The 17,491-nt window shown below is 32.6% G+C and overlaps 1 protein-coding gene across 1 annotated transcript; it reads right to left on the bottom strand.

Moving 5' to 3' along the window:
• Positions 1-7,903: 7,903 nt before the first annotated feature.
• Positions 7,904-16,108, bottom strand: syngr3b (synaptogyrin 3b). The gene is made up of 4 exons (XM_051105405.1): positions 15,941-16,108; positions 13,717-13,951; positions 12,349-12,494; positions 7,904-9,749 (listed from the first exon to the last, which is right to left on the bottom strand). The coding sequence occupies exons 1-4, from the start codon at positions 16,040-16,042 to the stop codon at positions 9,531-9,533; spliced, it is 702 nt and encodes a 233-aa protein (XP_050961362.1). The 5' UTR covers positions 16,043-16,108; the 3' UTR covers positions 7,904-9,530.
• Between the last annotated feature and the right edge of the window lie 1,383 nt (positions 16,109-17,491).

Below are 17,491 nucleotides of genomic sequence, written 5' to 3'. Positions count from 1 at the left end.
ATTTGAACTAAAAAAAATATAGAAAATCGAAGGCATAAATCTAAACAAGTTGTGTCCCAAATTTGAGGTTGATATCTCAAAAAATGAGCTTTTAGTAAGATTTTGTTTGGGTTCAGTACCAAACTTTTCCCATTAGATTCCAGGAAAGCTCCACTGGCATTCACAGAAGTGGGATGTGTGATTCACAGTACAGTATAATTTCTCTCTCTTAAACATTACAGGTGTGCACACACACACAAAAAAATTTATTTAGGACACACATACAAACCACATTCTGATATCCATACCAACATACCCACACAATTATAGCTGCATAATTTATCCAATTGACTCTATAATATGCATAAGCAGAAAAGAGGAATAAAGTGAAAATTTGCTTTATATGCCAAACTTGAGAAAATCGCACCATCTAGTAAAAAAATAGTAACATTTTTTATTTTGAAGCCTTGCCAACAGAATTAAAGCCTATTAACAAATATTGCATCATTTTATAGTTGGCCCTAGGATTAAAAATTGCAGGTTTAATGGGTTTCAATGAGGACATTTTTGTCCAAAAGGTGCTAAGAGGAACTATTTTTTGTACCTAGTGTAAAATAGATTTATTAAAGGAAATGAAGGTGTAATATTAAAATTCCAATAAAAATACACACCCGAGCCAAAAATTATGCAGTTAGCATTAACACAGGCAAAATTATCAAAAAAAAAAAAAAATCTAAAATGGACAAAAATGTTCATAAGGTTGCACAATGGTTAAAAGTACATTTACCCAACACTGTTTGCGAGACTAGCATATTCTCACTGGAGCTTACGCTACGCCTACATCCTACGTTGTCCGCTGGAACTCCACTCTAAAGTTTTAAATATGAATATTTTTCTTGCATCACCTGCATCAGAAGGCCTTTATTAACCCCCCCCGGAGCTGTGTGGAGTGCTTTTTATGATGGATGGATGCACTTTGTTGGACTTCAAAATCTCAACACCCATTCACTGCCATTGTAAATCTTAGAAAGAGGCAGGACATTTTTTAATATAACTCTGATTGGATTCGTCTGAAAGAAGAAAGTCATACATACCTAGAATGGCTTGAGGGTGAGTAAATGGGGCAATTTTCATTTTTAGGTAAACTATCTCTTTAATAGCTCAAAACGTGTCATTTAAAGGTATCCTGTATAACCTGGCAAAAGAAATAATAGAAAAAGTCACATTTTTAAAGAGTTTATTAAACCTTTAGACAAAATACTTAAAAATCAAAAAAAAAGTTTGCATATGTGTTTTTGTTGAGTTTGTTTGAAGGTGGCACAGTAACTGGTTTGAGAGTTTGCTTTTTAAAAGAATAACACTCAGAATGTCTTAAGAAATTGTAAAAATCTATTTATTTATTTTTTAAAATCAGACTGACCCCAAACAAAGTCAACATTACTGTACTGGATAATAATCAACTGTCTGACATGTGCATGCCAAACTTGTGGTAAATCAGAAGGTTAAAGCTTTAGTACTGTTTGTTTAGATTCAGTCAGAGGAACAGAATAATATATTTTGAAGGGAAATTAGTTATTATTAGCAAGTCAATCTCAACTGAACTTGAGGGTTAAATAGCAGCACTATGCGTGTCATCTTCAAACAAACCCTTAAGTCATATGATTAATTAACTTTAAAGTCATACCCTAATTGTAACACCCGATTGTCTTACAGAGTATACGACGCATAGAAATATTTTAGCTGAAACATATGCATGTTTCATAATGCAGATTGTGTAGCTGAATGAATGAGATGATTACTGTATATTTGTGTGGCATGTGATATTTTTGTAAAGGGTCAGAGTTTTACATGTCGTTGGCCTTCAGGAAGAAACGTGTTAAAGGAATGTTCCGGGTTCTACATCTGTGCTGCAGATTAACATAGAAAATTTTGATTTCTTCCTCACTTTGTGTGTACAGTGATGAAGTGGAAGTCTATGGGGAAAAGCATTGCAGCAGGATAAAACGTCAAAACTATCAACCTTATTCTTCAACGCAGAAGTAAGACAATGGCCGAGACTTCTGGTTCATTAGCGGCTATCATAATTAATATAATACATTAAAATAATATAGTAAGACATACCAATTTGCAATATCAAGCAGCAAAACAAGCTGTTTTGTACAGCTAAAAATAGCTGGACGCTGATGAGACCGGAAGCCACACTCATAAAATATACAAATGACCACGCCCACTCTTATGTGAATAAAAAGGTGGATTGTCACAAGATTTCAGCTTTATGTTGAGTGTAATAACATCCTAATAACCATGTCTATGCAAAGTGCATCCATCCATCATATCCAATTTTTAGTTGATTACTCTGAAACTGTTTTCACTCAGAAGGCAAGAGATTTCACATACCTAAGTAATACACTGAATTAAACATGAAATTTCAAAGTAGAAATGAAATATACTGAAATATAATAATATGGTATTTTCTCATAAAATGTACTCCAATTTTACAGTCTGTGGAGGACTAGGAGTGCCACTTAAAAGTAAAATCAATTAATGTATTAAAGGGGTCATCGGATGCCTATTTTCCACAAGTTGATTTGATTCTTTAGGGTCTTAATGAAAAGTCTCTAATATACTTTGATTAAAAATTCTCAATGGTTGTGTAAAACAACACCCTTTTTACCTTGCCAAAATCAGCTCTGCAAAAATCATCTCATTCTAAGGGATTGTTCCTTTAAATGCAAATGAACTCTACTCGCCCCGCCCCTCTCTTCTCTCCGTGGAGTGACGAGCTTGTTTACTTTAGCCGCGTTTAGCCGCTAAACTTCCTAACTAGCACATTATTAGGAAAGGCGATCGCAAAGATTCATAGAAAAAACTCTTATACTCTCTTCTGCTGTAAGTGAAGCTGGATCACGACTGATTTGCGCGAACATAGACGCATTTATGTAGATAGGGAGGCACATTCCCTTCACAAACAAACGTAATCCACTGCATCTTCAGTGGCTCAGATGTCAGGAGTATATGACGACCACTATGTTCATTATTACATCTAGCAACACAACACCTCAATCGCTCAATTGGAGATATTCTTGTCTAACTTACATCCCTGCTCTGGCATCAAAACAATGGAGGTCGGACTTTTATAGCTGATCTGAGGTAAGATGCTCATGTCAATCAACTATCGTGGGAGTGGCCTCTGTCGGTGTGATGTCAGTATCTGAGAACGGCTCGATTTAAAAAAGGGGATATTATTTTTACAGATTAATTAAAAACCACTGCATGGATTTTTATCATTATAGGGTAGATTTGTACATACACTCCCAACACACATTAGTGTTCAAACAACATGAAGAAGTGAACTTTGCATCCGATGACCCCTTTAAAAGTGTGAATAATTTTTAAGTGGTCTAATAAATAGACATATTTAAAACAGTTTAATTTATCTTGTAATGTAGTTAAATGTAATAATAATAGGTAATGGGTCGGAACCAGAAATTCATCTTGTACAGAAAGAACTTTAAACCTTCTGAAATATTTTTCCCCTTTGACTTGGAAGAGCATTACTGTAAACACATATTTATAGATATCTTTCTTTTGAACTGTATTTCACTGACATGTAAACCTTCAGGCAGGCAATTTATTTATTATTTTTTCCATGCATAAGCACAGAGATTCCCAAAGAAATGAGCTAGTATGAATGCTTACACTTATTATGAACATTTGTGTTTTAGCCCATCAAGGGATAAATTTGTAATATTTAGCCCATGAACATTTATATTTAGGCAACGTTGTTTAAATGTTCAGACAAGTATTGAATAGCATTACCATTTTCCCTTCTTGTCAGTGTTGCAGTATTTACTGTTTAGCACCTGTGTCATTTCCACACATAAAGACAGATGTGCATCTATTGTAACTTTCCCCTGCATTACCAGTCAAATGTGGGCTTTTCACACTTAACCTTGGGTTAACAAGTCTGTTAAACCCCAGATTTAACACTGGTAATCAATGTTTCTTGAGCAGCAAATGAGCATATTACACTGTAAAAAACAATTTGTTGAATCAACTTAAAATAATTTGTTACCTGGCTGCCTTGAAAATTTTAAGTTTGATCAAGTTAAGTTGTACTAAGTGAGTTGATTCAACTTAAAATGTCAAGGCCGCTGGGTAACAAGCCCAGCTTTTAAGTTTAACAAACCAAATTTTTAGTTTAGTCAACTCAAATATCTAAGTTGCGACTTTTCAAGTTGACCAAACTTATTTGAGTTGACCGAACTTAAAATTTTAAGGCAGCAGGGTAAAAAAATATTTTAAGTTGATTCAACAAATTTAGTTTTTTGTTTTGTTTTTTTACAGCGTACACTGTAAAAAAATAAAAAACACAATTTGCTGAGTCAGCTTAAAATAATTTGTTACCCTGCTGCCTTAAAATTTTAAGTTCAGTCAACTAAAATAAGTTTAGTCAACTTGAAATGTTAAGTTGTACTAAGTAACAACTTAGATATTTGTGTTTGCTAAACTTAACAGATGGGTAAGTAACCCAGCTTCAACCCTTGATTCAACTCAAATATCTAAGTTGTCACTTAGTATAATTTAACATTTCTAGTTGAATAAACTTTTTTTGAGTTGACTGAACTCAAAATTTTAAGGCAGCCAGGTTACAAATTATTTTAAGTTGACTCAACAAATTGTTTTTTACAGTGTAGAATGATTTCCGAAGGATCACGTGACACCGAAGACTGAGGTAATGATGCTAAAAATTCAGCTTTGCATCACAAAAATGAATTGCATTTTAAAATATATTCAAATAGAAACTGTTGTTTTAAATTGTAATAATATTTCACAATATTCCTGTTTGTACTCTATTTTTATCAAATGAATAGAGTCTTGGTGAGCATAAGATACATCTATTTAAAAATAAATAAATCATTTTTGTTTGTTTTTTTTACCTGCCACTAACTTGTAAACAATAATGTACATTTCCACAGATAAATAAGCAGTTATTAGAACACATCACATGTGTTAACCCAGGGTTAATAAAAAAAATAGATTTTCATGTGTGAAAAGCCCTCTATAAAATAGTGACTGATTGATTGCAGTTTACTCATGTTCAAATATATTAATTTTTAAAAATGTATTTTATGACTAGAGTGTGATGGAGGAATTTGGGAAAACCAAGGGCTGCTAAATATAAACGAGTGTGGCTGTATTGAGGTCAGGATATGTGTCATGTATGCAGTGTGAGATCCAGAATGCTGTTTGACTGCTTCATGATGCTTTCGGGTGCATCTACAGATGAGAACATCCAGTGAGTATCATCAAGATACATTTTGTTGAAAAACTATGGACATTAAACCGTTAGAGACTGTTAACTACTTGAAAAGATTTCTATTTTGCTCTCAATGCTGTGTTTCCTGTGACTGTAATTCATTGTCATTATGAGACAGACTTTAAGAGACAGATCAGTGTGTAAACAGGGCAAATGCACATACTTTCCAATAATAGGGTACAAAATAGGGCTTAAAATAACTTAAATAATAAAAGAAAATTAAAAAAAAATAACTGTGTCAGTGAGAAGGAAGCATTTTGCCTAAATCTTTCATGTTTGGAGGTTTAGCTAGTTTGGGCACAAATGTTGGTTTGTAGTTATTGCTAAACTTACATACATGTTCCATAAAGTAACTCTTTTTTTTTTTTTCTTAATATAATCTTAATAACAGGGTTGAATGGTTGACGTTTGAAACTAGCTATTTGGCATGCTGTGAATTTTATGTTTATTGAACATGAACATATTAATAGCTCTTTGTCTGAAGAACATGAAATTTTTGTATTTATTTATTTTACAAAACGTAACAGGACTAGTTTGTACCCTATTTGTGGAGAATTCCATCCTTCGGACTTCAAGGTTTTTGTCATTAAGCTTATTCATATTGGTTTTTGAAACACAAACATTAGTTTACTGTTCCTTGTAATATATCCCAATGTATTTGAAATGACAAACAAGGACAGCACCAGAAAGCTTCTGTGTGTTGACCTGGTAATAATAGCATGTATATCAACCGACTGTATCTTGCCCTTATTTCTGTTGGTTTTTATGGCATAATAAAGCACACTACCATAAGGGACACGCTGTACTATAAATCTAGTCGCAAATTCACGAATACACACCTGTAAACATTTTATAGCTTCAGGGGCCAGTTGCATAAACTTAGCCTCTATGTTAAGACAGTGTCTTAAGAACTATTTTGACCAACTAGCAGTTAACTAAGGGGTAATCAATCATATATTTTGGATTCAACTTAGACTCATCTAAGTAACCGAATTTTACAAATTTTGACCAGTCTTATAGAAAGAAATTAGATGACTAACTTTTAAGACTAGTCTAAACCTTTTATGCAACTGGCCCCAGATTTCTTCTCAAGGGCATTTAATGGTGTTAAGGTTTATGGGAACATGAAAGTCTGCTTATTAAACTGGATTGATTGAACTGATTTAAGAGGAATGCTGTTATTTGATGCCTTGACAGTGATGCAAAGTGAATTTAAGCACAAATGGTCAATGAAACAGCTTCCGCCAAACATTATTATATATAGGTGATTTTTATAGTATTATTTTTGCACTAAAAACTGCTATTTCAGCATCATTTATGTACTATTATAGTATTTATTAATGTTTTGATTTAGCTTTTATTATTTTAAATTTTCAGTTTTCATTCCATTAGTAATTTTATGCACTTTTGTAATTTTTTTTAGATCTTTTTTTTTTAGATTTCTATAAAACTTGATCTTTATTTTTATGTATAACTTTATTTTTATTTCTACTTTTTTAGTTTTAGTAATTTTAAAACTTCAACTTTTTTAAAGTTAGTTGCTAGTTTTCTCATTTTTGTTTCCACGTTTTTCCATGTAATATTTATATTTTATTTTATCTTTTTAAAAAAAATAGTTTTTAGTAATTTTATATTTAATATTTGTAGTACTTATTATTTTGAATTAGCTTTTATTTTTATTATTAAGTTTTAGTAATTTTTTTTTCATGCTTTTGTCATTTTTTTTATTTTTTTTTATATTTTATATATTATATTTTTATATTTCTATATAGTATTAATTTATTTGTATTTCAGGTTTAATTTGAGTAATTTTCGTATTTAAATCAAATCAGTTTCCAATGTTTTTTATGTAATATTGCTATTTTATTTATTTCAGCTTTATTTTTAACTTCAAAAATGATTTTTAATAGTTTTAGTGTTAGTAAACTATGGAAGCCCATTTCCACCACTGAAGAAAAAAAATTAAAAGTTAATTGTGACTTTTTCTCTCACAATTCTTGTCAGAATTGTGACATATAACTTGCAATTGTGAGTTATAAAGTCAGAATTACGAGACATAAACTTGCAATTCTGAGAAATAAGGTTGCAATTATGAGAAATAGAATTGCGAGATATAAACTTATCAAGTTTATAAAAGATATAAAGTTTATATCTCACAATTGTGAATTTTTTCTCAGAATTGTGAGGTATAAACACAATTCTGAGAAAAAATTCACAATTGTGAGAAATAAACTCATAATTGCGAGAAGGAAAGTCTTACAAACTTGCAGTTGCAAGTAAAAAGTCAGAATTGCAATAAATAAAGTCAGAATTGCTTGTTTTTATCTTGCAATTTTGACTTTATACCTCAGAATTGCAAGAAAAAAGTCACAGTCACATTTTTCCACATTCTCCCAGAATTACCTAAGAATTAAAGTGATGAAAATTCAGTTCATTGAGTCATTATTTACTCACCATCATGTTATTCCAAACTTGCATGTTTGTTTGTTTGTTTTTTCTGTGGAACAGTAACTTTAAAATGTATTTTGGGTTTGTGATGTCAGAAGGAACATGATTTGAGCCCTTGAATTACAGCATACAAAATAGCGTAATCGAGCACTCTGCTTCACTGTACTGCTTCATCTTTATTCAGGACCCTGTAGTACTGTATATGTCATCTTAAAGACTTTAATAACCACTGTAACTTCTTCCATTAACAAAATATAACAATCACATCTCTGCTTCTGTGGGAATTTGTGGCATTTTACCATATCATGCAATTAGACAGAATTAGAGCAAGCACACGCATTCCCACCCATCCACACGCACACACACACACATATATGCACAAGTATGCTTGATAAAGTAAACAATCTGTTCCAGTAATCTCAGTTATCTCATCCGGAATGTCTCTGACTGCTACTAGAGTCCACCAGCAAACACACTCACACACTCATTTGCTCATTCTCTTCATCATTTCTCATTCTCTCTTTATAGTGACATACTGAAAGTACTTAGAAACACATTTGCTAATCCTCTCTGAACAAAAACAGATTTTGACACAAATGACGTGGACAGAACTTCATTTGGAACGGCTGATGATCAGCTGTGCCAAAACGGTCTCATTTGATAATCAGAAACACAAAAATAATAATAAAAAAAAAAGCTCTTTCCTTTTGTTTTACTTAAAGGTGCGCCAAGTAACTTTTGCAATTTGGAAAACGTTTCACCCTAAAAGAAATGAATATTTTTGTAAAATATGTTCTAAATTTTGTATATAAATATGACTCATCTTAAGTAAAAAAAAAAATTATTCTGTATAATAGTGGTCCACTATTCATTTTTATTTCTGTACACCCCCTACTATTAGATAATTTAGTTATTTTATAGTATTTTCATTATGTTTTATTGTAATTTATATTATTTAATTATTATAATAAATTATTATTTTAGAATTGGTCAGAAATTATTTTTAGCATTGCAACAGCAACCCTAACCCTAACCATTAAATTTTTTTTTGTTTAGTATTATTTATTACTATAGTATAGTTCATTCATAGCTTTATAATATATATATATATTTTTTTTTTTTTTTTTTTTTTTTTTTTTTTTTCACTTTTCATTTTAACTTTAGTTTTCTACATATATATATATATTTTTTTTTTTTAGTTAAAATTGATATTTTATTTAGTCAACTTTATCTCAATTACCTTATTAATGAAAATGATTTTTCATAAAAAAAAAATAAAAATGAAAATTTTCAATTAATGGCAATGATTAAATATGTACTAGCCAAAAAAAGTTATAATTTATCTTAGCTTCTTCTGAATTACCAGATTTAAGGTGATTAAATTCTGTCATTAATTGTTTACCAAAACCAAAAACTTCTGTTTTTGCATGATGCAAAAGCCAATACTTAGTGCACCTTTAATTATTTCCTCATTTCTTTAATTAAACAACAATAAAATGCTTTACTAAATAAGTAGCACATAGTGATTTTGACAATTGTAGCCAAATATAAAACATTTGGGCAGGCAATGACAATCAACCCAAAACATCCATCTTTGCTCAAGTTAAAGTGAGACTATACATTATCAGACTGTATTATAGTGCGGACTACAAAGGTGAGCATCATCCCCTCACCACCCGTTACTAAAACGCGATACGGTACGATACATTTAGCTAACAATGACGGCAGTCTATACTCTGTCCTTTAGCGCTGCTATATTCCTTGCCTTCTGATTGGTTGTGGATTAAAATGCAGGCGGGATCTTGTATCCAGGGGGGCGGGTCTCCACGGTTTCGATGAGCGGTGGACTCTGGTAAGCGTCGACGGGGATGGTGGTCTGACCGATGACGTCGTTGGAGGGGTACGGCTGCTTGGGCGGCTGGCCGGCTATGTGCTCGGAGGTGAACAGTGTCATGTCAGTGCCGAGCAGGAACCTCTGAACGGCGCACACCGTTAGGCCCGCCTATTCGGGAGAATCAGGATTACGCATATTAGTCTGATTAGCATGTTAGTGAGGAAAGACGATCCCTCTTATGAGGTATCAAGCATAGAAGGAAGAGTAAGTTGGAATACTTGAGTTAACAAAGTTAAACACACAAGAAGAATATTTTCTGACTCTACTCAGCCTATGTAATGTGATGTGAATGGGAGGGAAGTAAAACCCGCGCTGATGCGTCTGTTTTACCCAGGACATGTTTTGATGGAGTTTTTGTAAACTGAAAATGGTAAACTTCACATATTGTCTACTCTGACTAAAATATGTTGCTTATAATTAAAAAAAAAACAAACAAACAAAACTTTAGGTAGGGTAATGCAGATACTTGTATCTATATAAATATTTTCTGCATTCTTTCAGTTTTACAGCAATCATAATGTGTCATATATGCTATAGTCATACATCTACTGTATATGCAGTGGCCAGGTGTTGGAGATTTACACTACCATTTAAAAATTTAGAGTCAGTAAGATTTTTTTATGTTTTTTTTTAAATGTCTCTCATGCTCATCAAGGCTGCATTTACTTAAAATAAATTGAAAAATACCATAAAAATTTTTAAAATGACTATATTCCTGAAATAATTACACTTTAAAATCATTGTCTTGTACTTGAATATATTAAAAAAATGTCATTTATTTTTGTGATGGCTAAGCTGAATCTTCAGCAACCAGTCTTTAGTGTCACATGATCCTTCAAAACATCATTGAGCTGCTTAATACTTTGTGAAAACTATGATACATTTTTAAAACTATCTTGCTGACTTCAACATTTTAAACAGTAGTATATGTTTTATAAAATACAATCAATTATTGAAAACAAAATTGATCAGAAAGTATCACTTATTTTATGCTATATTACTTAAAATCACATTTTAGCATTGAAATTTATTTCTGATAATTGGCCAAGTGGGCACAGTTATTATCAGAGAAAATCTTAAAATATTAACTGGTTAATTGTGATGGCAGATAAATATGTCGTCATTAAAATATATATGTATACTATGGAAGCCTGTTTCCGTCACTGCATAAAAAAATTAAAAGGTAATTGCGACATTTTATCTCACAATTCTGACATTTTTTCTCGCAATCGCGAGCTTACATCTTGCAATTGTGGCTTTTTTCTCTGAATTGTGACATATAAACTTGCAACTGCAAGTTATAAAGTTAGAACTGTGAGATGTAAACTCATAAATCTGACTTTTTTCCTCAGAATTGTGCTATACAAACTCACAATTCTGACTTTTTTCTTGCAACTGAAAGTTTACGTTTCAGAATTCTGACTTTTTTCTCAGAATTTCGTAATTCTGTTTTTTTTTTTTTTTTTTTCAAATTTCTAGTTCATATCTTGCAATTCTGACTTTGTAACATGCAACTGCGAGTTAAGTCATTGTGAGATATAAACGTACAATTCTGAGAACATATCAGTCTTTTTTTACCACAAAATTTGACTTTATAACTTGCAGTTACGAGTTCATATTACACAATTCTGAGACAAAAAAGTCAGAATTGCGATAAAAAGTCACAATAATTTTTTATTTTTTCAGTGGTGGAAACGGGCTTCTATATTATACAAATACAGTGTATTAAGCTAGGCATCATAATAACCAGCAATAACATCTATTCAATAATATTAAATCTTTACAAGTTAGTACATGTTTTTATCATTATATGCAAAGTATGAACTCACCAACATTTCTGACACATTATTCTTGTTCTTTTAAGCTTTAGAGATTTATAATGTTTATTATAAATCTAGGTTATTATAGACTGCACACACTTTACACTCTACAAAAAGTGTACAAAGCTGTCACTGGGGCGGTACCCTAGCACACAAAAGCTAAAAGGTACATCTACCCCTAAATGATACATATTACTACCTTAAAGGTAAATATTAATACTTTAAAAGTATTGATGTATGGTTTGTTAGGATAGGATAATATTTGGCAGAGATACAACTATTTGAAAATCTGGAATCTGAGGGTGCAAAAAATCAAAATATTGAGAAAATCACCTTTAAAGTTGTCCAAATGAAGTTCTTAGCAATGTATATTACTAATCAAAAACTAAGTTTTGATATATTTACGGTAGGAAATATACAAAATATCTTCATGAAACATAATCTTTACTTAATATCCTAATGATTTTTAGCATAAAAGAAAAATCAATAATTTTGACCCACACAATGTATTGTTGGCAATGGCTACAAATATACCCATGTGACTTATAACTGGTTTTGTGGTCCAGGGTCACATATTAGAACCTAAAGTGTAAACCTTTTGAATCACCCCAGTGATTTAATACAGATTTGTACCTTTTTTATGACCATATTATTGACCATATTGATAGCACTAGCATAGTTTAGTGTAGTAGATCTACACTACTGAAAGACTGTTAGGCTGTTTGGACAAAAGCCTCTGTGTATCCTCCATAAAGGCAGTGTTCTTAAACCTGTGCACTGCTAGCAGACATAGATACGCCTGAAACACAAACACCACCATTGGTGGCCGAATATAAAAGTGATACTGTATGCATTAGGTACTGTATGTATAAGATGGAGTGTCTTACCCAGGTAAGGATGGAGAAGAAAGAGAAGGCAATAGCCGCTCTTGCTGCGTCTGACGCCTGCTCCAGCGGCAGCTCCTTAGGGGACGTGTGACTCCACTGACTGGCCAAAAAGCAGAATCCAACAAACCAAAGGAACGTCCAGAATCCTAAAGAGAGGTAAGGGAAATAACAAATATACGCTTCAAAAAAATTTCCAGATACAGACCAGGGTCAGAAAGAGGCAATATGAATTTCAGAGGCATTTACATTTGTGAGGGCAATTTTTATAATCACCTCATTATTATAAAAACCATACTATATTGTCTTTAATGTCAAATATTAAATTTACCTAATTATTTTAATATTTTAAACTGTTGTCAATAACAATAGACTGTTTAAAATTGTATCTAAATTACACAAGTAAAACAAAAGGAGCTCACAAGACAATATTATGACAAAAATCATTACTGACAATTATTGCTCTTTATGTTGTAATAATCATTATTAACGTTTTTGTTTTGTTTTGAGCATGTCACATTCTGGCTTCACAGACAAACACATCTGCCCACGACGTTAGCCAAGTCTAGCACAAATTATACAAAAACTCCTGTTATAATAACTAAAGCTACGAAATTAATTTTGTATTTACACTGAATCTGCACTATGTTGTTTATGATGACTAATCTAAGCGCCTCTGATTGGCCAATGCATTCCTAGGTTCAACAGAAACACGTTTGACTGGCTATATGGCTCAACGCTGCACAAAACAGCATGTAAAAGCGATCTGATGCAGTGTGAGCGAATCTGACACTTTTTATTCATTTTTACATCTAATTTTAAACGCAACAGCTGTAATATGTTGTTTAATTGTGCAGGGGTGATTTTTGGCCCCTTTGTCTTAAATTTATGGGGCATTTTGGTGGCATTTTTGCCACAAGCCCTTGTTAATTTCTGACCATGGTAAACACTATGTTTTATTATAATGCAAACATATTGACATTGAATTTCTGCAATTGGGCCTATAGAACAAATAAGGATTGCTATAGTTAACTAAACTGAATAAAAACTGTATAGACATAAAAATGAAACTAATAAAAATGAAATTAGATACTAAAATTTTAACTAAAAATGAAAATGGAAAATATAAAAATAAAAACAAAATATAATAATATCTCAATTACACTAAAATAACACTGAAAAAATGCACCTCCCTATGACAGCCTGTACTAGACATTTCTCACTGATATTTTTGTGAAGATACAAAAATATAATAAATAAAATGAAGGTCATGAATGTACATGAAAATCACTGACTGGATATAATTGTGACTACATCAGAACAAACGAATTATCATCATTCACAAAATGACTCATGACTGAATATTTTTACCTGAAAAGACCATTTCCAGCAGCACTGCTCTCTTTCTGTCTTTGACACTGCTTATCTGGGGGAAATAAACATCCAGGGCCAGGAAGAAGACACAGGCCAAGAAAGCCACAATTCCTATAGTGATGCCGTAGTTACAGGCATCTGCGTTCTTATTAAACACACAGTGCAGTCGCTCGCTGCCCATATTCACATAGCCCTCATTTATTATAGAAGCAAAGACCACCATGGAGAAGATCTGGAGAGAGACAGTGAAAAAAAAAAACATATGAGTCACAGCAACAGGTATAAACGTCACCTCTGGTGTTAAATTAATAAAACCGCTTAAATTATTTGCATTCTCAGAAGGCATCTAAGTGAAGCTTTTCCTCTTTTATATTATACATGCTAAATGGAAGCGGCACATCGTTCTCTTGACCGATGCCATGTTATGCATTTCCCGGGAAAGAATTTCATTTACACCTTAGGGAGAAAATGTGGTTAATTCGCACTAATGCACCAGATCACACACAACCACACCCATTCAAACAGACGCCAAGAGATCACGAAAAAGCACACAACAGAAAGTAAAAGTAACAGAAGGAGAAAATCAGTAGAAATGCTCAGTTATTCCAGTGCCATGTGCTATTTCTGGCAATGAAACCCCATAAACTGACGCATTTGTCACATCATACAGTCGTCATAGAAACAGTTAAAGCTTCTTAGGTTATTGGCTGGCTTGATAAAACACTGTTTTAAAGGAAGAAGCAACATTCAACATGTCTATGAACATGCCTCGAAGCTTTACATCTGACCCCCTTTTGTTGGCATGACCTAATGTACTCATTGATTCAGTCATATTAAATAATATACATTGAGTAAGATCAGTTGATTAACACTAGTACAAAACATTTTAGTGCATGAAGGCTTTTTAAAAGTCAAAACATTATCTTCCTACGCTCTTAGGCACAGATCTGGTAATGGGTGTACATTTATAAACATATCAGTCATCCATGAAGTTAATACAGTAAGGTCATTTTTAGTTCAAGCTCATTTCCGCATTTTCATTTCTGAGAAAGACCACAGGCTTTAAAAGTTTCAAAACAGTACAGTATGGTCATTATCCTATAATGCATCAGAACAGGAGGCTTTAATTCTAAAGCAATTTTTTATTAAAAACTATTTTGTAAAATATTTATTTTATATAAAAATTTAAAAAGCACCTTTACAGTAAATTAAAAACAGTTTCTTTACAGTAAATTTAAACTTCTATAACTTTTTTATATATATATTTTTTAATGATTCCACATAATAATCTGCTAATTTTCTCCTTTAAAAAGAGACCAACTTTAGGTCTGTATTCAAAAGCGCTCATGAATTATATTAATTTAAGTTTGGATAGAGCACTTTCACATCTATGTTCAAAAATGTAGGTGACAGTAGGGTATTGAAACATTTATAAATATATATATATATATATATATATAGTTATTTTATTTAAAAAAAAAAAGTATATTTTAATAACCTAAAACCCTGGTGTGTCATTTGCATAAGGAGAATGGCCTTTTCTCATTAAAATGCTGACTTTCTGACACAAAATAGTTAAGAATGAATTCAGTTCAGTTTAGTTTTTTTCCCATAAAGGTAAATGGTACATATTTATTAGCATCTTGACATGACTAATCATAAAAACTTGACTTTCGTTGTTAATTTTGTAACTGTAATATACAAATGAAGCAAAGGTTATAACACCAGTGACATCAATCTGTAAAAAGAACTATTGATTAGACTAAAATCAATATATTATACATCAATGTTGCTAAACGAATAATAGAATAAAGATGTTTACACGGTTTATTAAATACCTTAAAAATATATTGTTTATTATTATTATTATTATAAAGGTCATGTATTCATCACCCTATTTTAAAAATGACCCAAATATTGCAACCAGTGGAACTACAGCAGTTTTAAAACTGCGCGCACGCAATGCGTGCGTCACCACCACAGCAACATCTGACGTGCGTCCACCTAAGGAAGACAGCATCCTATAATAACACCCTATCATTACATTAAACGATTGCTGACGCCTTTTAAGCCATGAAAATATACAAACATAAATATAAATACATATAACGCGTGGTGGAAAATCATCCTTGTTAGAATAATCGCTCGATCACTGAAGGGAAACAGAAATGACAATGCATCATTCTGTCAATCATAATTCATAGAAGACCGCTGTTCTTACCCATGCCAGGACTCTTAGGATTGTCTGTGGTTGTTTGATGAACGTAATCAGATCAAAGGCCGAACCGGCTCGGCCCGCTCCAAACGAGCCCGCTCCATCCATCCTCCCGGTAGTGTGGCGCGCTGACTGCTGCTGTGCGATACTCTGCGGAAGAGGAGAGCGGAGCGCGTTCACGAGCGCCTGTCGTGCACACCCATAGTCGAGCACGCGCCTGTCAGCGTTAAATAATGGTGGGGATTTTGATTCATCTCAGGGCCTCGAATCTTTTGAATCAGTTCACAAAAGAAGCTTCGATGATTCAGTGGCCGTTTCCTACGGAGGTAGATGGCAACAACTCGATTTGAGAGTTTGGGTTCAATAACCGCATTTAAGTAAGTAGTGTTACTAAGTAGGCAAGTCAGAACACTAAATCCTTCACAGTTTTAGTAAAAATGCAATAAGTCCGGGAATGAGTCAGTTAGGTAAGAAAATACAGCTAATAAACTTTTAAACGTGATTGTATGCAGCACTTGCACGTCACGGTTTGGTCAGTTACCCGGATGTGCGGCCACACTGGAGATACACGGATGTAAACAACAGCATGGATTGCACGACTAATATACTGCTGAATTTGTTGTTCTGCTAATTTATGCTGTCTAAACCATGGGAAAAAACGTATGGAAGCTGTTAAATCATATAGAGAAGGTCACAGGAAAGGGCACAGTATTTAGACAAACTAAAGTTAATACACGGTAAAGATACGTACGAGCAGTATTAATTAAGATATTAGCCTAATACTTCACCTACTTAACTGGAAATAATAAGAACAAACACGAATGTTGTCAGGATTCTTGCACTGGAAATTATGGTTCAGTCTGGCCAACCACAAACGCTGTTTGTTCCTCAGAGAGCTTTTTGCACTGTTCTCCTTGATTTGCTATAACTTTTGTCAGTCTATAGTACTCCAAATATTTTTTCCGGTCCGACCGATTAGTACAGCCCAAAATATCACAAAAATTGACCAATTTTAGCAGCAGTAATAAGCTAAATATATTTAGCTAATAAAGTTTCATTCAGTTCAGTGGCATTGTTTACGTTCAATGCCGATTGATGACATGTCCTGAAAACAAGTCCTAGAATGAGTCAGATACCGTTAATAAACTTTTTATTTTTTTGTGATAACATAATTTTATGCAGCACTGACCGTATTCTGGTGCTGCTGTATAAATGTAGCTGTTTAATTGTTCACTCAAGTCAATCTGTAAGTTATTCAAGTCATTAACTGCTGAAAGTCTCAAGTAGTTGGCTATAAAAAGAGAGAGAGAGTAAGAGAGAGTTTAAGGCTAGTTGACAGAATTGTCACTTTCCTTTTCATTTTTCAGAAAGTTTTAAATTAGGATTTATTAGAATTTATGGTTGCAAATGAATTTTTTGTGAACTTGTTTTTGTAAAGCAAACTTAACTTTAAATATAAAATATCATTTGTAGCAAATATTTTATGAATATAAAAATTCAGTTATTAAAAATAAAAACTGAAGTGAATAGCTTTTCCCTACAGTTAACAGTATAGAT

This window comes from Labeo rohita, unplaced genomic scaffold (assembly GCF_022985175.1).
Source record: "Labeo rohita strain BAU-BD-2019 unplaced genomic scaffold, IGBB_LRoh.1.0 scaffold_98, whole genome shotgun sequence".
Lineage (NCBI taxonomy): Eukaryota > Metazoa > Chordata > Actinopteri > Cypriniformes > Cyprinidae > Labeo > Labeo rohita.
Note: the sequence above shows the minus strand (reverse complement) of the source record. Positions and strands in the feature narration are given on the sequence as shown.

Bases quoted from the DNA above. Each gene is read 5' to 3' on its own strand.
- syngr3b (XM_051105405.1), bottom strand. From the start codon at position 16,042: ATGGATGGAGCGGGCTCGTTTGGAGCGGGCCGAGCCGGTTCGGCCTTT. The intron at 13,952-15,940 runs GTAAGAACAGCG...GTCTCTCTCCAG, and splicing joins TCCTAAGAGTCCTGGCATGG to ATCTTCTCCATGGTGGTCTT. The intron at 9,750-12,348 runs GTAAGACACTCC...TCTCCCGAATAG, and splicing joins TCTTCTCCATCCTTACCTGG to GCGGGCCTAACGGTGTGCGC.